Source organism: Pavona decussata, unplaced genomic scaffold (assembly GCF_977016875.1).
Source record: "Pavona decussata unplaced genomic scaffold, jaPavDecu1.1 SCAFFOLD_353, whole genome shotgun sequence".
NCBI lineage: Eukaryota > Metazoa > Cnidaria > Anthozoa > Scleractinia > Agariciidae > Pavona > Pavona decussata.
This window is the reverse complement of record NW_028145734.1, coordinates 662,442-683,910: the sequence shown is the minus strand read 5'-3', so window position 1 is coordinate 683,910 and position 21,469 is coordinate 662,442. Positions and strand designations below refer to the sequence as shown.

The 21,469-nt window shown below is 37.9% G+C and overlaps 2 protein-coding genes across 4 annotated transcripts; one reads left to right on the top strand and one right to left on the bottom strand.

The window, feature by feature from the left end:
• The first annotated feature begins 704 nt into the window (after window positions 1–704).
• On the top strand, window positions 705–21,438 carry LOC146453052 (transmembrane protein with metallophosphoesterase domain-like). 3 transcript variants are annotated; one of them, XM_085097088.1, is made up of 3 exons: window positions 705–1,217; window positions 17,139–17,304; window positions 18,765–21,438. In XM_085097088.1, exons 1-3 carry the CDS (start codon window positions 980–982, stop codon window positions 19,090–19,092), a joined length of 732 nt encoding a protein of 243 aa, XP_084953214.1. In that variant the 5' UTR covers window positions 705–979; the 3' UTR covers window positions 19,093–21,438. The 3 variants fall into 3 exon arrangements, with proteins under 3 accessions (XP_084953214.1, XP_084953212.1, XP_084953213.1); XM_085097086.1 differs by lacking the exon at window positions 705–1,217 and adding an exon at window positions 15,560–16,383; XM_085097087.1 differs by lacking the exons at window positions 705–1,217; window positions 18,765–21,438 and adding an exon at window positions 15,560–16,383 and having other exon boundaries at window positions 16,520–17,278.
• LOC146453053 (fatty acid 2-hydroxylase-like) lies at window positions 1,259–11,916 on the bottom strand. The gene is made up of 5 exons (XM_085097050.1): window positions 11,530–11,916; window positions 7,693–7,755; window positions 6,447–6,875; window positions 4,615–4,867; window positions 1,259–1,929 (listed from the first exon to the last, which is right to left on the bottom strand). Exons 1-5 carry the CDS (start codon window positions 11,815–11,817, stop codon window positions 1,856–1,858), a joined length of 1,107 nt encoding a protein of 368 aa, XP_084953176.1. The 5' UTR covers window positions 11,818–11,916; the 3' UTR covers window positions 1,259–1,855.
• Window positions 21,439–21,469: the final 31 nt, after the last annotated feature.

Below are 21,469 nucleotides of genomic sequence, written 5' to 3'. Positions count from 1 at the left end.
GTTTTGTTGTTAATTTGGTTTTCCGGGCCACAGGGTAACAAGACTGTGAACAGGGAACAACGAAGGAGAGATTGAGCCTGTGAGAAGAGCACAGATTTGGAACAAAGGAGTGAAAGGATGGCTTTAATCTATGAGAGTGCCGAATTAGTACCTTCGTAGACCGTTTTTCTAAGCTTTTCCCCTTGATCATTCTAGGATCTAACTTCTAGTGGTATTTTATGCGTAGATTTTGGACCAAGTGCCACCTAGCGCATCATGCAATGTGCTACATGAACTAGGATTATTAAGGCAGGAAGAGAACGTTGCTTTTCCGTAATAAAACCAAACCCGTCTGAGAAAAAGACCCCGCTTGTTTTTGCATTAAGTGCGGTCAAACATAAAAACAGAAAGGATCAATGACTAGATTCAAACAGGAAGTATCTAAATTTGTGAATTAAGTAGCTAATTTAACTTGTAGCTGTATTGGAGTGTTTTTTTTTTAGTATACATGCATCTGTTTCGACAAAGGTTGTCCTAAGAAAGCGTAAAAGCGTACGCGACAACGCTGAAAGGTAGTCTGGGAAATACCCAATAAATTTCAATAAAAGCTCAGGATCCATATTGCCCGCCATCTCAAGTCTTTGCTATACAGTCGAGACATAATGGATTCTGAGCTTTTATTGAAATTTATTGGGTGTTTCCCAGGCTACCTTTCGGCGTTGTCGCGTACGCTTTTACGCTTTTTTTTTTTTTGGACAACCTTTGTCGAAACAGCTGTATATTGAAAACCAGATAGCGTGATGCCTCACCGGCTTTACTGACACAAAATACTAACTCAGTACTGACGGCAGACTGATCCCAACGGCGGAGGTGACGAGCTTGATAGAATAAACAACAAAAGCTAGAATAACTGAAATATATTTGTTTAAAAAAACAACAAATTTTTGCCCGATATTTCGGTTTGCAATACAAACCTTCCCCGGGGGCTGAACGAAATTTGATGAAAAACCTTCCAGCGGAATTTAATGGCTTTACCATTGTGCAGCTGCCTGATTTACATGTTGGAACTACGGTTGGTTGGACAATGTTGGATAGGGTGGTCAAGACAACAAATCAGTTGAATCCTGATGCTGTGGCTATCACTGGAGACTTGGTGGATGCCACTGTTTATCAGATTCGTCAGGCAGTTAAACCATTGCTCAAGTTACGAGCAAGATATGGTGTATACTATGTGACAGGTATGAAATATTTGTTCAGTGTTGAACAGCATGTGGTATACAACGTTTGTAGGGACAAGATTTGGCCCAATCTGAGTCTAATAAATAAACTGAATAAAGACTCAGTTAATGTGCAGGCCCATACCGTAGGTGCCAGAGGCTTTTCTTGCACAGTTTTTCTGGTTTTGGTTGAAGTCTCGTACTGTCTTTATTATGACCCATGTGTAAAGCCTCTGGAACAGATCGAGAGCTGTTGCTTTGACATAATGCCGAAGGAGTAACGAGCCTGTTTGATAGTGCCTTTGCCTCTGGCTAATCCTCTCGCAGCATGCGAGAAAAACCTCTGGTACCTAGGGCGGTAGGTGGTAGGTGGTAATTACTAGTTACTATTCGCGGTAGCAGCCTAAAGCGCTGTAGCCAGGTTTTTAACTTCAGAGTTTACCCTTCAGTTCCTTTATATAAATTGTTAAGGTGCTGCAAGACTATAAAAAATATAGGATACATGTGAGGTAATAATGATCTAGAAATTTCCCTTAATCTCTAAGAATTACATTATTTTCACCCAATAAATTACTATGTTACAAATATTTGTATAACACCTTGCAACACCGTTGAACAATTAAAACCCTTAACTATTAAGTCAAATTATTCAATTCATCCTAGGCTGCCTTGACAAGTTTCTCTGGGAAGGTGCCAAATGGATAATCCCACAGCTTGCTGGAAATGCCAAAACCTATGGTACAAACACAAATTTTTATTTTAATTAATTAATAAATAATATTTTACAATAACTGTCCACATTCCCGAGCGCTGATTGGTTCGCAGATATTGTCTATAAGAGTACAGACAATAAAAATGACGTCAGATGTAACGCGCGCGCTTTCTCAACGAAAAAAATTGCTAATTTCACTCGTACTTTTTCCATGTTATTGAAAAAACAAATCGACGACCATAAAATGACGCCATAAAATGTCCAAAACTTGGCAGTGAAACCATTCGCCTGCGGCTCGTGGTTCCACTTGAGTTTTGAACATTTTTGAAGTCATTTTATGGTCTATTAGATTATAGACCATAGAAAACTGCCGTCGATTTGTTAAATATTTTAATTTTAAAACATAACAATCACATTTTTACAAAAACTGTCCAAATTCTCGCGCGCTGATTGGCTCGTAGCTATTGTCTATAAGAGTACAGACAATAAAAATGACGTCAGATGTAACGCGCGCGCTTTCTCAACGGAAAAATAGCCAATTCCGCTCGTACTTTTTCCATGTTATTGTAAAAAACAAATCGACGGCAGTTTTCTATGGTCTATACTCTTATAGACCATAAAATGACGCCATATAATGTCCAAAACTTGGCAGTGAAACCACTCGCCTGCGGCTCGTGGTTCCACTTGAGTTTTGAACATTTTTTGACGTCATTTTATGGTCTATAAGAGTATAGACCATAGAAAACTGCCGTAGATTTGGTAAGTAACACAGGTGCTTTTTGATACGTATATGACAAACAGTACACTCTTTCTATCAAACTGTCTGTTTGAATGCCCAAGTGTGAAATGAATCACATGCATACTCAAAAGAATATTCTTCTTGCGCTAAAACTCCCACCCCCTCCAAACATAATAATTATTAACGACCCAATTAATATAAATGTCATATGAATTCAATAGGATTCATGGTGAAGGGAGGTTTATATAGAATATTCAAACCTGGATAATTATCCAGATAAGCAAAACTGACCAGTGGTATTCAGTCCTGTGAAATTACAATCAATGTTTTATTCACTGAGAAGGTACCTCAGTGGCCCGATTTAATGGGAAACCCATCTTCTTTTGAGGATATGTAAAAAATGCGCCTTATGTTTAACAGTTTTAAGTCTAAATTTAAGATTTCAAGATGCCACTGATCTATACTTTTAATGTCTGGCTAATAGATGCTCAGCTCCACTGAAGCCCAACTTGGATTACAACAATTCTGCCATGTACTACTTATTATGCAATATGTCTGTGGCATATTGAGGGGATTTAAGGAGCAACACTAGTATCAATATTTTGAGGCAAATGTAACATTTTAAAACAAAGAGTTGTTGTCCAGGTACTCTGGACAATATTTTGTTTGCCATCAGCAAACTATCGCTTAAACGACAAACAATGGTTTCTTTGGGTTGGAGTCTACAAATTTGTGTCCTTTACATTTGGTACTGGTAATTCACACTCAGCAATATTAAATATTTTGTCGCAAAGTTACAGAAATGTAGCATTTGATTACACATTTGTGCACTGTGATGCACTATTAATCGAGGGTACAAGTTTGATTTTGCTGTTGTTGTAAATGCAAGCTGGTTCGTCAACAAGCTACTGTAATTTGTTGACAGTTTGCAACATGTGAACTATATTTTTTAGCTTGATGTGGCAACGTGTTTTGGACCTTTATCAAGTTTGCAATATCAGGTGTTTATATAAGTGATTAACTTTTCCAAATACCCCCCCCCCAAAAAAAAAAAAAAGACTGTACAACCATGAGACGTGGCACTGACATACAAGTCTGTGGATCAAATTTATTACACAGTACTTCTGTGGTACAAAATGTTTTAAACATTTTCTTTCATTTTTAACTTGTGAATGCGCGCATGCGCAATGAACGAGTTATAGCGATGGTGGGGTTTTCACTTGGTTGGTTGGTTGGTTGGTTGGTTCGTGTTGTTAACTTTCAGGCATGCACAGTGAACGAGTAATCGTAATGTAGCGGAATTTCACTCTGGCGCTTGTCGGAATGAGCGAATTTTGCGTCTTCGAAACGGAAACATACCTCTTGGAAACGGTGAATCGAAAAACAAACTTCTAAGGGATGCTCGATAGTTTCAACAGCGGAAATCAAGCATTAACGGCTAAGAAATTTTTGTTCCATTTATGATTTTATTAAATTTTTTTAAAAAAAGAACTGCAGTGTTTTAAATTCAGTTAGTGGAAAAAACACGAGAATTATTTTTCACGGTGCATCAGAATAATCTAATTCAATCTGTAGAGCATAATTTGACAATCATTTTAGTGCAAGAATGCAAATTTTTCGTTAAATCTGAGCAAAGTTATAAGGTTTTCGTTTTCCCACAAAGTGTGGTGTTTTTTTAAAGAATTTAAAAATAATTGAATTTAAAAATTTAATTAATGAAGTGTCGGCATGAACTTTGAATATAAAACACGTGAAGATTTTTTAATCGGCGCATCAGAATAACCATATTCAATGTGTAGGGAATAAGTTTACAATCATTTTAGGACAAGAATGGTTATTTCCCGTAACATGATCGGGCAAAGATATAATTTCTTTTAGCTTTCAAGGTAGTGTAGTGTTTTAATTTCAATTACTGATGTGTCATCTGCAATCACGAGTTGGCTCACAGGAGCCTTTGATTAACACACCTTTCTGTTGGTCCTCAAAATGGTGTGACACATGGTATCTTTTCAGTTGGTGAAGATAGCTCCCAGGCGTCGGAGATCCATGATGTAGGTAATAATGCATGAGATCATAGCAGATGTAGCCCAGCAAGACACCTGCAAACGTACTTCTTCCAATAGCTAATGGCATCAGGACAGTAAACATATAGTAGAACATTGTTGCCAATACCCCAGCTAGTAATGGAGGAAAGACCAGTCTTCCGCTATCAAAAGGAACCTGATTTTAAAATAGTAGCACAGTTGTGAAAACTAGTATTTTAACTATATAAACTGCTTTTAAAAAGTATTAAAGCATACATAATAAGCTGAAAAACGTATATAAGGGGGTTAGTTTCCAAAAAATAAGCTGTGGTAGTGTGTGTCGGTGGGGAATGGAAATTCATGAATGTTCAAGGGATTTGTCAACAGAGTTGCAGATAACTAATTTAGCTACCGTGTCGGGAATTATGCGATGTGTCGTTAGGATTGATCCTTGTTGCAGATTACGTGATTTTGTCTTTGTTTTGATTATAAGCGATGTGATTTGAGGAGGTGTTAAGTGACAGACAACGCGTGGAAATCGAATAGCCTTGAACTTTGGAACCTTTTAATTGAAACCCAAGACCAGATGATTGATAGTGATAGGAAAGACAATAGAAGACATCAGAAGGAAAACCTTTGTAAGACCTTAGGGAGAGATCTTCGTGGTGAAAAATAAAGAAACAATACGGGATTTCGTGTGAGTGTGTTGGGCTTTAAATCTTGGAGGCAATTCCCAACAACCGCAAAGAGATGCGAGTGCTGATGTTTGGAACACTTATTTAGCCCTTCTTCAAATCTCTTTACAGTAGCCAAATTACCTTAAGTTATCAACTCGGTGGATAAAACCAAAGGTTCTTGATATAAGGTATATGTTTGTATGTAGAAATCGGCTTTTTCCTGAGAACTAGATATTAATCAGCTTAGCTTCACAAATTATGAAGTTTCAAAGGAAAGTGAATAAATAATAATCATGTTTGTTCATTTCTGCATCCTATAGGCCTTGCATTCAAGCAGAATTTTAATACAAAGCTAACCATTGCCTAAAAAAATTTTCACAGAGCCCACAAGGCTAATAGCCAAGAAGTTAGGAGCCCAACCTGCGAAATGTTTAGTTTTTGATGCAAAAAATTTAGGCGCCCAGAGCAAATTATTTCTTTGGTGCCCCCAGGCTACCGGGTTTGTGTTAGGCAGCAGCTTTGTAATATCTCAAAAGAAGCCTGTTGACACTTGTGTCAGCACCAGCTCAGCTGATCAATATCAAAGTAACACAACCATTATCTTGAAATCAGATTATGGCAAATTCGTTTGGGATAATAGGTGTGTCTGAGAAGTAATATACCAAGCACAAGAAGAGTGTTTTATCCAATTTACAAACACTGAGAAACAATTTGAAGAAAGAGGCGCCACCAGCCAATTCAAGTTCTTTTTAAATGAACTTCGACGTATTTGGAAATCAGATGAAACATTCTTTCATTTTTGATATAGCTCCTCAAACCATTAATTAATTCTTGGAGAAATTCAAAGCAAAAATTCATCAAACATTGCTCCAATAAATGGTTTATCCGCTGCTTTTTGCTTTATTTTGTGATAAAAACAGAGATATTGCCCATAATCTTAGGTTTTGATTGCAGTGGAGCAATGTTTCCTGAAGGAATTAAAGGCCACATACAACTCGCCAGTGAGTCTGACCTAAAACACTAAAAGGTCATCTGAAAAGTCATTTAGGTAGGTTATGCTCTCAGCCATAAAATTACAACAATCATAACTTACTCTACCTTATGGTGTTGTCCATGAAGAAGAAAGTGAATGGTAATCCAAAATGGGTCATCAGCAGGAACATGGTTGATCAGGTGAAACAAGAAGCGATGCAAGTAGTATTCAATCAGTGACCAGATAAGAACGCCGCACAGGAACAGAATAGAGAAGACAAAGAAAACCTTGGCCTCTGAATCCAGAAAATATGCATCAAAGTTCTCAATTCCATTCCTTGCTCTCAAATCTTGAATGGCCATATGACATACGTACAGCATCGTTGGTATCCAGATGATTGGTACAACATACCATGGTGTTGTTGAAAAGAACTCCAAAAAGTCGGACTTAAAGAGTCTCAAAGGTCGGTCGACTGGAAAATGAACCCAGTTTAGGTAGTCTGGGCCAAGCTTTCCAACTTGTGGTAGTATTGCTTTGTTCCAATCAATAAGCTCCTGAAATGATTTGAAAACAGATTATAAACTAAGTTATTACACAGATCACAGTGAAATAGAATGAACATTGATCTTGCCATGGAAGTTGCATCTTTGCACAGCTTAGTATCTAAGCATTCTATTTGCATCGGATATTTGGATTCTTATGAATTCTTGAAGGGGCTTATTTTTTTGAATTTTACTGCGACTGGGGACCATTAAGTAATAAGGGACACATGGAAATAACCCCACAGCTGCAATTTTACACATTTAAGGGAGGTGGCATGGTCGAGCAGTAAGGATGTTAGATTTGTAATCTGGAGGTAGTACGTTCCGGGTTCAAGTCCCTCTCTAGCTGCTTCCTGGAGTTGTTCTTGGTAGCACCTAGTAAAACTCCTTAGCCTCCCGGGTAAGTAAGAAACCTGCCTACCCCCTGCCAGCACTTATGTCCAGAAATGCACCTAATCCTCATTCGCCAGTTGGGATTTTAACCCGTTCTGTTAAATTTCGATTATTTGTTTCCCATCATTGAGTCGAGTCACATCCACTATAAACAAAGCAATAACATTTTTTGCAAATCAACAAAAAGTAAAACAAAAGGATTTATTTCATTCTCATTAAATTTACCGGTATTAAAAAGAAAATAGTGCGGAGCTCTGATTTTAGACTTGGCTAAATATTTTATAATTATTAATCATAAAGTCATATACAATGTAAATCCCTCAAAACTTGGTATTCATCCATGCACTCTCTCCTTTCTTGAACTTACCTATCATGCTTAAAAATAAACAACAGTTATGGCAAACAAAAACCCATAAGAAAGAATTTTCAAACATACCTCTCGCCATCCATCCATGGGAAGATTCTCTCCATTGGTTGAGTCAAATTCTTTGTCATTTTCCTGAAATTAAGAAGACATATTTAAAATTTAAGGATGGTAAAATGAGAACCAGTCAAGCTTGTATTTTGTTACAGGGCTTCTGACATTTCACGAAAAAAAATATATGGGGAAATAGCAAATTGCGCGGCAGAAGAGGTCTATTGCGTGGCAAATTACGCCGTTTATTAATCTTATTTTTCCTTGTCACACATAGTTAAATGAAATTTATACAGTCAATGTATTGAGCGCCTAATTAATAAGTCTATCTGAAATTTAATGCAAAAATACAATGCAGTTGCTCAAGTAGTATAAAAGCAGAAAAATACGAGACAAAAATTAAAAATCTCTGAGGAAAAAGAACCTACATATGATTACAATTGTACAATTGGCCAGCTTTTATGAGCCAACTGGCAATTGCTTTAGATTTAAGAGCGCGTCCGCGTAAGAACCACTCACTCAAACTTCAATAGAAAATTTAGATTTCCTTTATATTTTCTACACAAGACAAGCAACATGTACAATGAACAAAAAAGGTGTTTGTTTGGGCTGATTCGCTTGTTTTATTTTTTTGGGAATTTTTTTATACCTACCTCAAATAGCACAGAAAATCGAAAATTAACACAAGATTTTTTGGGTCACTCCAAAGTCGCTTAAAAATTACACATTCAGTAAAACAGCTTAATTCTTTTAGGATTAATAGATTATTGTTTCCTCTTTCCAAATAACTAAAAACTGTTTGTCTTTATGAAAGGGAAGCAAAGATTTGATTTTTTGTCTCAACCGCTAAAAGTCGCCTTCTCCATTTTTGCCAATGGAGCCTTTAAATAAATCGATTTTTCTCAAAGGTGGGACCTCAGCTTGAGCAATGACTTTCATCAGTCTCTAGTACTAAGGCTTAACCGCAATTATAGTGATTAAACGTTGTGGGCGCTCTTCAGTTTGAAGAGCAAAAAATTCCGAGTAAGTTGCCAAAAATTCAACTTTATGTATAAGACTACAGAAAATCACACTAGCGTTAAAGTGCGTTTAAGATTCTTTCGATGAAGTTTTCGATCATTGTGAGATGAAATAAGAACAATTAAAAACTGGTCTAAATCGTAAGCCAAAATATTGTGCCAAGTATTCCTCGTATTATTTTACTACCGACTCGGGTAGATCTAGTCACCCGTCACGCATTCTTGGTCAATATTCATTAAATGCATGCATAGCGTTAAACACTGTTCGAAGCTTTGCATCCAGCTTTTGGATGTTGTTCAGATCAGGACTGATGAAATTGTTCTTCTGTCTGAAAGAAAATATAGAAGCGTTTCCACTCCACCAATACGGCGAAAAGTATATTTTAGCATAGGTAATTCAACTACTATGGAATGGAGTTTTTTCTCAACATACTGAAATTAACATATTGCCTACCTGTCTTATTCTCCGAAAGCAGAGCATAGAAAAGGGGTTGGGTTATCTAAGCAATCGGATAGCACTCAGACGGTTTAAAGAAAAACTACAAGCAAACTCGCGCTCTTAGCCTGATGATCAATTTGAATCATTTTATTTCACCTAAGGGGCATTTTCATTCTTGTACATAAAATTAAGACAGTCTCTATAGCAAGTCCCTCTTCCTGTATTTATCATTGAACGTTGCATCAAAATGTAGCAAACGTATTTTCATGTTTTGGGTTTTGGGTACTGAATGTGTAATTTTTAAGTGACTTTGGAGAGGCCCCAAAATCTTGTTGTAATTTTCAATTTTATGTGCTATTTGAAGTAGCTATAAAAAAAACTCAAAAAAATAGAACAAGTGAATCAGCCCAAAACACCATTTTTGTTCATTGCCTATGTTGCTTGTCTTGTGCAGAAAATATAAAGGAGATCTATTTTCAACCCAAATTTGAGTGAGTGGTTCTTACGCGGATGCGCTCTTAAAACTCCCTGCATGCCGAAGGCGTGGCTGCCCGTTTTTTAGAGGCATGGAACGCGATGACAACGGCGTGTTTTGAATGGTTTTCAAAGGTTTTTCAGAGGTTCAGGTACGAAAAAATATTTGTCCAGTTTTCAAATAAGTCACAAAAGAGTTTATGTTTTGTCATGTAGGTGTTTTTCCTACGAATTTCACGGAATCACACGGAAATGAGCAAATTACGCGATCCTTCGCGATTTTAAGTCAATTTCGCGAAATCGCGCCCAAGAGAAAAATCAGAATCTCTGTTGTTACAACTTACAGTAGATAACAGTTACAAGTGATCAGAAATAACCATTGAACCCCATCACCATCTAGCCACAGAAATTGGCTGCTTTAATGAGGTGGTTTTAGATTAGAAAAAGACTGACAAAGTTTGTATTCAGACAGAAACATGTTTTAATACTGAGGTGGTTTCGAATAAACAAGCTACATGGATATGTGCCATACACACATTATATAGTTACATAAACTTTATTTCAACTCGAATTTGAGCGTAGCTATAGAGCTAGCATCTTTGAGAAGAAGAAAGATTACGTACACAAAACCAAGCAACAAAGTATAAAGACGGATACACAGAACTGGTATATAAAAAATGCTACCCCAAGGGGTATGGAGGAAGAGTACCCAGGGCAGCTCAGGAGGCAAGGTTACAAGTGCGGAGAAAGAAAGAATTCCAACTGGCTATATGCCATCTTTTTTATAAACACCTTAGAACATAATACAATTATAGATGCACCAGTCCAACATTGAGTGTTTACTCATTTTTAGAGGCATGGCGACAGTGTTGCCGCATGGCCATCTTGTTATGAAAAATCCTATGATACCAGAACCAGTATTGAGAATAAAGCTAATAAAAATTAATTTCAAAATTTATTTCAATCTTAATTCTTTACATCTGAATCTCTAAGAGTCCATCCCTTGGGTCTTAGCTGCAACCAGTGTAAAACAGGAGACTAAATTACAATAGGCAATAACAATGCCCTATTTGTGCCAGAACAGTGATACAAACATTTGGCAATGCAATTTTGGCAATTATTTACATATTTTCTGCCAAAGGTTTTTGTCATTTGAATCTTCAATGAAGCATGGAAACCCTATCATACTGCGTTGAGAGGGTTTGTTTTTCAAGCTGATCCTTATTTTGGCGAATATGTTGCATCACGTGAACAGTAACTGATATTTTTTAACTGCGCAAATGATGCCATTTATATCACCAAGTTTCTTGTCCTACGAAATGTTTTCGCTTAATAACAATGCAAACAGAAATAAAATGAAAACGCCCAAGACTTGAAAAACTTTATCCAATCTATACTAAAACTGATAAACTTTTGATGACGTGCGTTGTATCATAATGAGAATACGTCGAGGCTATGTAAAATGTGTTCACTTCTAGGGCAGTGAAAATTCCTTTCTGGTTCTGTTTTCGTTCATCCAATGCTCCAATATTCAAGCATTTTCTTAATTTAATTTCAACGTAATTTAACATGTAAATTAGTCGGGCACTACAATAAACTTTTAAATGAGGAACAGTTAGGTGTAAACGTTTATGCATTAACAATCCCCTGGCATTCAGTTATGAATAAAATAATAAAGTTGATTATCGCGGGATGAAATCTAAGTCAAAGCATTTAACTGAACACAACGTAAAAATCCCATAGTTACAGAGAAGTAGCAATGAAAATGATCAAGTGTACGAAATTTACACCACAGGGCAAAACAAATTCACTGTGATGCAGAGCTTGCATGTATTGTTTGTTGTTCTTTTGTTAGTTGTTCTTGCGTTAAACAACAATAATTATTTTAAAGAAAACATGGCTTTCCAGTCAGAAAGCTCTACTTACATCGCCTTTTAAACGCCCTATCAGATACTTTCCAAGCCAGCCGTACGCAAACGTTGTGTGTTTGTGGAGATCATCCTGAGTCATCAATGTTGTCACATCCTGCCCCGCGTACGCAAGCAAAATATCCTTGCCGCCGGGATGGCGTTCAAGGAATTCGCTAACATCGTACACATTGCCACGGTGTATTACCCAGGCATCTTTCTCTGTGTTGTGTTGCTGCACTTCCTCGAGCGAAAACAGAGGAAGATTCGTTTTAGCAACGTTCCTCTCTGTTCCACGTTCCGCCATTGAACCCCAAATGCATTTATTTTGGTTTGAGACGTGGACGGTTTGAAAGCTCGTTTGCAGTTTCAAAATCTGCGAACTAATTGGTCGACGAGTACTGGAGAAGAGTCACTTTTTGTTTGTTTTGTTGTTTTTGTTCGTTTTTTTCTTTTCTTTTTTTCTTTCTTTCTTTTTTTTTTTTTGATGGGGGGGGGGGGGGGGGCTTTTGTTTTTGTTTTGCCACAAAATTCAATAGGGAACGAATGTTCACAGTGAATGGTTGGACCATTGAGTAATGTTTGTGTTTTCCAAAATCAACATACTGTCTGGAAGATGTGACGCTCTGACTCTGCATGACTCCTTTTATCTCTTTGAATAGGCTGATTTAGGAACAGAACGGGAACGTCAATTGACAACGGCGCGCGCATCAAGACTGCCCATATATAGTCGAAATAGACTCGCGTCCAGACTATTCCGCGCGCTCTCGCGTCCTCAAATGGCGTTCCCGTTCTGTTGCTAAATCAGCCTATTATCTGGTCAGAACGGAGGATAATTTTCGGAAAACTTTTTTCAAATGTTAGCAGATGATTTCCAGCCAAAAGTTAGGGAGGTTTGTTTAATGTTAATTAAGTAACCTGAGTATCAGACCTTCGTAAGGGAGAGGGGGAGAGCACTACTCTCCCCGAAAAGCCCGAACTGGATACTCAGGCTAAATGCATAGTAAGCGGTGTGAACACCCAGAAAGTCTGGTTAAAAAATTAAATGATATTCTGTTTCTTTTTTTTTTTTTTTTACATTTCGTTTGAACAATTTCATCTGAATTATATCGCGGGGTGATGCACCCTCGTGACCCTCAATTCAGTTCCCACAATCCACCAGCCATTACCTTTCTTTAAGAAGTCGCATATATGCGTGAACTTGGGCTTCTTTCCTGGCATATCCAGCTGTAAACGGCAGAAAGTCGATATGATGAAATCTCAGTTGTCTTTTGTCGATTGTTTTACAGCTCTATAGTATAGTAAAAGACTGAGCAGGGAGGAACAAAAGGAGAGATTGAGCCGGCGAGAAGAGCACAGATTTGGAACAAGGGAGTGAAGGGATGGCTTTAACCTATGCGAGTGCCGAATCAGTACCTTTGTAGACCTTTTTTCTAAGCATTTGTCCTTGATCAGTCCTGGATCTAACTTCTAGTGGTATTTTATGCGTAGATATTGGAGAAAGTGCGACCTTGCGTATCATGCAATGTGCTACAGGAACTAGGATCATCAAGGCAGGAAGAGAACGTTTCTTTTCCGTAATAAAACCAAACCCGTCTGAGAAAAAGACCCCGCTTGTTTTTGCATTAACCGCGGTCAAACATCAAATGATCAAAGGATCAAATTTGTAAATTATGCAGCTACTTTAACTTGAAGTTGTATTGGTTGTTGCTGTTGTTGTCTTTTAGTATATATACAGCTGTTTCGACAGAGGTTGTTCCTAAAAGGCGTAAAACCGTACGTGACAAGGCCGAAAGGTAGTCTGGGAAATACCCAATAAATTTCATTAGTATAATTACTCAGGTGATTATAGAGATTCTGTTGATCTGATTGGTCGAGGATTGCGTCATATCCTGCTATAATCACCTCGCGCGAGGTGATTATAGCGGGACCACTAAGTTTCAAAAATGGCCGCTTAGCTATTTGTTGACATTTCTGAAAAAGAAGTAAATAGGATGAAAGAAAATGCAATTCCGAAAGGCACTAAAGATGCAGCTAAGTCCGAGGTGATATTTTTCGAAGGCAAGAGATGAAAATTTTGCTAATTGTAATAAACAACCCTTGTAAATTGCATGTTGTCGATCTCGATGACTTAAAATGAAGACAACAAATTAAGTTAAATTCGAGCAACAAAACGAGTTTAAGAGAGAATTTGAAAGCATGGAAGTAAACAAGATAAGACTTGTGATCCCGGTTCGAATTTTACACCAAACAGCCTGATTCATCTCCATCTATTTTGGTAAACGGGTCGGAGAAACCCAACATTCATTCGCAGAAGTCAGTGCTTCGTCTCAATGACGCAGCAGTTAAAGAATACTGACATTCTGCTTGAGGCCGTGTGCAGTTTATCGATTGCGCATGTGATTTCGATTGAGCATGTGATCGGCAGACTACACGTCTCTGTTCATTGACGCGTGACGATTTGAAACAAACAAGCAAAATCGACATTTTTCGGATGGTACTTGTTTTTCTCTGATACTATTACTGACTCGTCCCCAGTCGTCTTCATACAGCCCGCGGCAAAGGAAAGCGCAGGAAGCGGGGAGCGCAAGTTGCGATGGGAAGGGAGAAAATGCTACAACCCCACCTCCCCCACAGCACGCTTCCCTTTGCCGCGGGCTGTATAAAGGCGACTGGGGACGAGTCAGGGTCTATTTAACAATTATTCCACGAGCGCGCGTTGGATATGAGATGTTATACAATGAACTGTGTAAAACTCGCGTTTTGATTGGTCTAGAGGAGTGTGTGATTAGAGTATAGACGCACGATTGACGTCATCGAGTGGTGTGACCGGCGCACGTGATCAAAGTCTAGAGTCCAGCCAGAGTGACTGGTCAACAAAGTTTTGCAAACTGTTTTTGCGAGTAGCGGACAAACACAGGCAAATTTTCACACGAAAGGAAAACTGCCCAATAAAAAATTGGACAAAGACCGTTGAGAGTTACCTCAACCAGGATAAAAAAAGCTAGAACTTTGTTGTGACGTGAAAAGGAAGCAAATATTTGTCGAAATATGTCGCCGATAGAAATCCGGTAATGGCGAGTAATCGATTACAAATCGCAGTGAAGCGACTAACATGCTAGCGCTGTAATATTTTGGGGTCAGGATTTCCTTCTGGAATAAAGGTTAGTTTTGAAAATATTGTTAGTGAACATGTGAAATTCTTTCGGATTATACTCTAATTTAGACGATCACAATTGCGTGTGTGTAGCAGTCTAAAACCGAGTTTGCTGGAAAGTTTTTGACTCAGCTCAGGCAACGCGATGTTCGCTCACGAAAAGTGTTGAAATGTCTTGGTTATTGTATAAAACAAATAGATTCCATTTTGCCGTGGGTCTGTACTCTGATAATGCACAGAGGACGTCAAAACGTGGTGAGAACATCAGTCACCCTACTCGCCTGCGGCTCGTAGCGTACTTCTTTGTTCTCACCACGTTTTGACGTCATCTGTGCGTTATCAGAGTGCAGACGCACGGCAAAATGGAATCTATTTGTTAAATAGATAGCTAGCCAACGAGGCGCGTAGCGCCGAGTTGGCTATAATCATTCCATATCCAACAAGCGCAAGTGGAATAATTGTTTTATTAAAAACAATCAAGAAATATTGCTAGATCTTACTGATTTCGATGTGCAAGAATAACCAGCAGACAATTTAATGGCCGCCATTTCTCGGCCATGGTATAATGGCTCATATACCATGGCCGCTAAGCCAATCAAATCCCTCGAATTGCATTAAACAATTATTCAGTTTTTAATAATAGGCATTAGCCTGCAATGTCCTGCAATGCAGGCGTATTTTTGGAGCGGGAGCGCTGAATAATCCTTCGTTGCTGTCATCTTGGGCGAGGAAGCGCGAGAGGGCTGGAGCGAGTCAAAGGAGGGAGACGCCTCCTTCAAATACGCGAACTAAATTTATTATTTCAGCGCTCTCCCATGAAAAACGGCTGCACTGCAGGCTAATTAGGCATGGAAACTAGGAAGTAAAGTTAAAAACCGCGTGAGGCCTAAGGCAGAAATTATTTCAAGATGGCGTCAGGAAAGAGCTCAAAAGTTGATAGAGTTCTTGTTGCTGTTAGTGCGATTGCCAGCATAAATGTCGTCTCGATCTTGGGAACCTCCTTTTTAAACCTCAACGAGAAAATCAAGTACAAACTTATCCTAATTCAATGTTTGATAACTATGCAGTCGGTGATGTTTTTTTCTGCAAGATACGTGTGGATTCGACTGTGTTCTCCGTTGTTCAACCATCCGTCATTTCTAAACAGAGTTCTTTTGATATTTGTGATATTGGTTCTCAGTTTATCACAAGGTAGTATAGTTCTGGGGTTCATATTTTCCGGCGTGGAGCCTCACTGGATTTCCCTCTTATCCTACTCTAGCTTGGGATTGCTAATTTTGTTAACGACAACAACTGCAATTTCCGATTTGTTAACATGGATATTTGGTGTTTTCAATTTAAGTTCTCGTTCGAGCCCTTCGAGAACACAGTACGTAAGATTTCAAATCGTCGCAATTCTTATAATTTCGATTACACTTGCAGTGGTGGCACTGCAGAACGGCCTTAAGGAACCCTTGGTGAAAGAGATAAAAATACCACTGAAAAATCTTCCAGCGGAATTTAATGGCTTTACCATTGTGCAGCTGCCTGATTTACATGTTGGACCTACGGTTGGTCGGACAATGCTGGATAGGGTGGTTAAGACAACAAATCAGTTGAATCCTGATGCTGTGGCTATCACTGGAGACTTGGTGGATGCCACTGTTTATCAGATTCGTCAGGCAGTTAAACCATTGCTTAAATTACGAGCAAGATATGGTGTATACTATGTGACAGGTATGAAAAATTTGTTCAGTGTTGAACCATGCGTAAAGCCTCTTTTGCAGATTGAGAGCTGTTGCTTTGACATGATGCCGAAGGATTGACAAGCCTGTTTAAGAGAGGTTTTTTTCTTGTCCCTTGCCTCTGGCAGATCCTAAGACCGCACAGCATGTGCAAAAAACCTCTGGTACCTAGGGTGGTAGCCCCACAGCTTGTGCTTAGTTCATATCTGCAATCTGATCTAGGCCTTAGGACAGGGTAAGTCTACAGTCTACAAATGTTGCCAAAACAAAAAACAAAAAAAAAACAAAAATTAATTCTCAGTTTTGACACCGTGTGTGGGTTGAGTTTTGCGTTGACCCTCGTCCTTGCTCCAAGGATTTTTAATCCGGGTACTCTCATTGGTTTCCCAAATTCCAATTCAATCGGAAAACAGTGGATGAAAGAAACACTCTGTGGAAGCCACTAAAATACCCATTTATTGTGAGCCAAAAGTGATGGGAATGATTCAATAAAAGTAATTTTTAATGGAATGTAAAGGAAAGACTTGGGTGGGTCACAGAGACAAAAGCTGGAAAAGTCATTTGCTCTCATAGGCTGAATGAAAGTAGAATGATTATCTTGGTTTTCAGATGTGGTTAAATTCACTTTGACTGCGACATCCCCCTGATAGGTACAAACAGAGGTGTTGTCGCTGTGTATGTAAGTGTTTTTTTCTTCCTGTTCTAATCAATGAATATGGATTTTCTTGCTGTTGTCTTTCTTGAAAGGGAATCATGAGTACTACACTGGTGATGTTGATGGCTGGCTAAAGGAATTGGAATACCTTGGTGTGACACCACTTCATAATTCTCATGTTCTTCTAACATATCCAAACAAACCTCAGGCAAAGCTTTGTCTTGCTGGGGTAGATGATATAGAGGGTAGATTTCTCAGGTTAGCTATCTAAGCACTTGTCACCTAAGCACTGCCACAATCAAATAACTGTTGTTGCTGTGTGATGGGAAATACAGGGAAATTTCATTGCTCAACTAGTCTCTAATGTTTAATATACATTTTCACTGGCCATCCAAAATTGTAATGTCTTTTCCAAAATATTCATGTTTTGAGAGTGACCTTAACACAAAAGAGGAACCGACACTTGACAGATTTCATTTGTTTACGACCACAAATGCTTTGCTTGAGTAATTGGTTCCTGTTCCATTCACAAAAGAAATCTGAAGCGTTGGTTGCTCTTTTCTGTAGCAGGGATTTTAAGCTATGAAAAACCTCAGCAGACTCATTAATAAACCCAGCTGGCTCTTTTGGACTGTGCAACCTTTAAACTTAGCCTCAAGAATTTGTATTCTGTTGAAATTTCGGCCGGCAGTAAGATCTCTTTGAGACAGTCAAATTCACCGGTAGCTGGCTCTTAGTGACATTCCTGTGTAGGTTTGTATTTCCTTAAAAAAAACAAAAGCAATTTCATTAAGGAGAACTACCCAAAATGTTGCTTTTATTAACCCTTTAACCCCTAATATCAAAGAACAAAATAAATTAATTTTCCTATCTTGTTCCCATACGTTTCCTATAGAAGTACTGGGGAGAAATTATTAAAATATCAAGTAAATTCACCTTGTGTGATCATATCCTCAATTTTCATGACCTCAGGGGTTGAATAAGCATTGTTGTTATCAGGAGAAATTTGATGTTGACCACTGTTAGGGTTTAGAAGTTTAACAGCATTTGCACCTCAAACGGCCCAAAAAGAAAAAAAGATGGTTTTAAAATTATTAGTTTGTTTATGCACAACATGAGAGGTGAAGTTTCAGAGACATTCCTGTGAAAATAAAAGATGCAGGATTAAAAATCTGACCAATAATATTTCATTTCTTGTCTATAAAATGGTGGAAAATGGTGTGCTTGTACCCCACAAGTGATGTCAGGGTCAGATAGTGTTTTCTTCGCCATCATGATTGGAAAGTAATAGACCCTTCTCTAAAATGGCGGCAGAAAATTCAAATAAGTTAAAATTAAAAACGTATACCAGTACTAGAAAGAGCACTTTTACTTTAGTAACCCTGCAAAGTTTCAGCATATCAGGTGTGATATCAGCTGAGAAAATGTAAGTTGAAAAATGAGAAAATTTACAGACGTTTGTATGACTGGAGGTATGACGTATACCCCCAGTCATACAAACGTCTGTAAATTTGTCAAATTTCATCTTACATTTCCTAAGCTGATATGACACCTAATATGCTGAAACTTTGAAAGGTTACTAAAGTAAAGGTGCTCTTTCCAGTGCTGGTATCAGTTTTTCATTCAGTTCAATTTTAACTCATTTAAATCTGTTGCCCCCACTTTTGGAGAAGGGTTTATTATAAATTAAAGTAAATTAGATTTCTGCTTATTTTCAGATCAGGACATCATGGCACTGACATTAGCAAGGCACTAAATGGAATAGATCACAGTACTCCAACCATTCTTCTAGCTCATCAACCCAAGGTAGCTAAACTAGCCTTGGACAGTCACAGAGTTGATCTTGTTCTCACTGGCCATACGCATGGGGGACAGTTATTCCCTGAACATCTGTGGCACCTTGTTGGACAACCTTACTTTGCAGGATTGTATCGACACAAATCAGGGTCACAAGTGTATGTCTCTAGTGGAGTACACTTTTGGGGTATGCCAATGAGATTATGGTCAGAGGCAGAAATTACTCATGTTACACTGACTTCAGAGTGACTTTTTACTGTAAATATTGGAGGGTAGCAGTTAAATTGTATGATTACCATACAATGGACTTGTGTACGGAAGGAGGGTTTTCAAGCCTGGTTTTTTGCTTTTCACAACTGCTTATTAAGTTGCGTAAATAACTGCAAGGGTATTTCTTCTATTTACAGTCTAGCCACGTCACGCATGACCAGTACTTTTGCAATTTCAGCTGAGTTTTGAAATTTACATTTCAGTTTTGAACATTGGCAGCAAGATTTCAGAGTTCCTGCAGTAGAAATTTTCCTAGTTTATTAACAGTATAAAGCTATGAATTTTTCTTTACATTACAGCATTAAGTATAGTTTTCAAGAATAACAATTTATTGTTTCCCAAGTATTTTGAATTTTTTTTTTCAGTTAATGCATCTTTTTTGGAAAGATTTCCAGACAAATGTTCAACATTATATTCAAATGCCGGACATCAATATTACAAAGAGGAATTCAAATGTTCATTTCATTCTTGGAAATGCTGGTCACGAGTGATGTGGATTGACTGTAAGTTTTGTGTACTTTTCAATCAAGGATCCAATCTCGTTCCCAGAGTCCTCGGGCTTTTTGGTCAGCGGGTGGGCACCAGAAGAGACTGTGGAGAATTCGAAAAAATTTAATTTAATTTTTTGATTGGCGTATTGTCTTGCATTGTTTTACCACAGAAATCCAGCGGTAATAAAATTCCAGTACCCTAGAGTCTCTCCTGGCGACCAACCGCTGGTCAAAGAGCCTGAGGACTCTGGGTACGAGATTGTCAAGGATATTTTAAAGAGTCTGTAAAATTAATATGCAAATAAGCTTGTTTTTTAGGTGCGTTGTTAAATAAAATGATACTGCCTATTTTCTCACTAAAACCTTTCATTTTGTGGTCTCCTTCCAGTAATTATAGTAATAGCTACAAATTTGCCTAATTTGCAGTAACAGTTCTGAATTTCTCAACACCACCTGTCTCTGACACACACTGTGCAGTATAGTAGTACAGCTAGTGTCAAATTACTAGATGACTTTCTCAAAGTCGTCCATAACTGAGTTTTTTGGTGAATGTGTTGAGAGGTTTTCTGTATTGCACAGGGTAGTGTTAGACAAACTGACTGGGTTTAAGGACCATTCAAGTGCATGAGAAAATTTCAGAAAGGCTGTGTGTAGTTATGAAGATATATTGCACAGGTGTAGGGTGAATTCCCTCCAACAAGGAGTTAGGAAGAGTTAACTACATGAGAAAATTTCAGAAAGGCTATGTGTAGTTATGAAGATACATGTACATTGCACAGCTGTAGGATGAATTCCCTCTAACATGGAGTAAAGTTTTTTTTTCTACTGAATTCTCATAAAAGTTTGTGAACTAATGCTTGGAATTTCTCCAAAAGTTATAAATTGTTTGAGAAGATTTTATTATATCAAACACCTGGAAGAGGTGCTTCATCAGGAATCCAATTATCTCAAAGTTGGTGAAAAACATAATGGCTGTACTTTGTTTTTTCCAACCCTTGACTTCTTGGGGTTTGGATATCTGATTTCAAAAACTCATTAATAATTCATCAGCCCATTGACTTATCAAATGGTCAATAATACATCACGTGCAGTGACTTTAGATAATAAATCTCCTCCTTATTAGTATGCGGTGTTTTATCAGCTGATAAAGCACTCCTCATTAGTATGCGGTGTTTTTCTCGTATGCTAATTTCCAACATTCACAAAAGCATAATTGTTTTGAGCTCTATTGACACACGCTTTTCCAAGAATGTTTTTGAAGCCATTCAAAAAACTCGCAGCACGTGTTTTATTGGGTCTAAAACCACTCCTGCTCGTTTTTTAAACACTACGTCATTCTGATATATTAATCCCTAGTTGGTTAATTAGGTGTCTGACATTTCATAATTTTGAGTTTATATGCAAATATTGGAAAGGGGCATTTAAATGAGAAAGAGCACATACAGTACCAAGTATTATTATTTTTGTTGGTGTACAATGATGAACAATGGAACGTTGACTCAGACAAAAACAGTTGACTCTGGAGTGGATACCTCTTAGCATTTTATTATCAACAAATATTATTTTAAGGCTGGCCCTTTCAGTGACAGTTCTGTTATTTATATTTACAACCAACAAAGTGGACACATCTGCTTTACACTAATTACAAAATAGTATAATTTCCAACTTCGTTTCTCCACTTTTTAGATTCCAGCAAGGTAAATGGTTTTTATTAAAAGATATCTGCGGCAGCAGCAGGGCAGTAAGGGAGGGAAGGGTTAATGAACAGTATTTCTACAAGGTTTTATGGTAATAAAAGCTGAAAGGGTTCTGTTTGTGTCTACTTTAGCAAAAACAAACAAACAAACAAAAAAAAAAAACAAATT

Excerpts from the sequence above, each read along its gene's own strand:
- LOC146453053 (XM_085097050.1), bottom strand. The coding sequence starts at position 11,817 with ATGGCGGAACGTGGAACAGAGAGGAACGTTGCTAAAACGAATCTTCCT. Across the intron at positions 7,756-11,529 it reads TAGGGCGTTTAAAAGGCGAT|GAAAATGACAAAGAATTTGA; the intron begins GTAAGTAGAGCT and ends TCTTAATTTCAG. Across the intron at positions 6,876-7,692 it reads CCATGGATGGATGGCGAGAG|GAGCTTATTGATTGGAACAA; the intron begins GTATGTTTGAAA and ends AAATCATTTCAG.
- LOC146453052 (XM_085097086.1), top strand. The coding sequence starts at position 15,576 with ATGGCGTCAGGAAAGAGCTCAAAAGTTGATAGAGTTCTTGTTGCTGTT. Across the intron at positions 16,384-17,138 it reads TGGTGTATACTATGTGACAG|GGAATCATGAGTACTACACT; the intron begins GTATGAAAAATT and ends CTTTCTTGAAAG. Across the intron at positions 17,305-18,764 it reads ATAGAGGGTAGATTTCTCAG|ATCAGGACATCATGGCACTG; the intron begins GTTAGCTATCTA and ends GCTTATTTTCAG.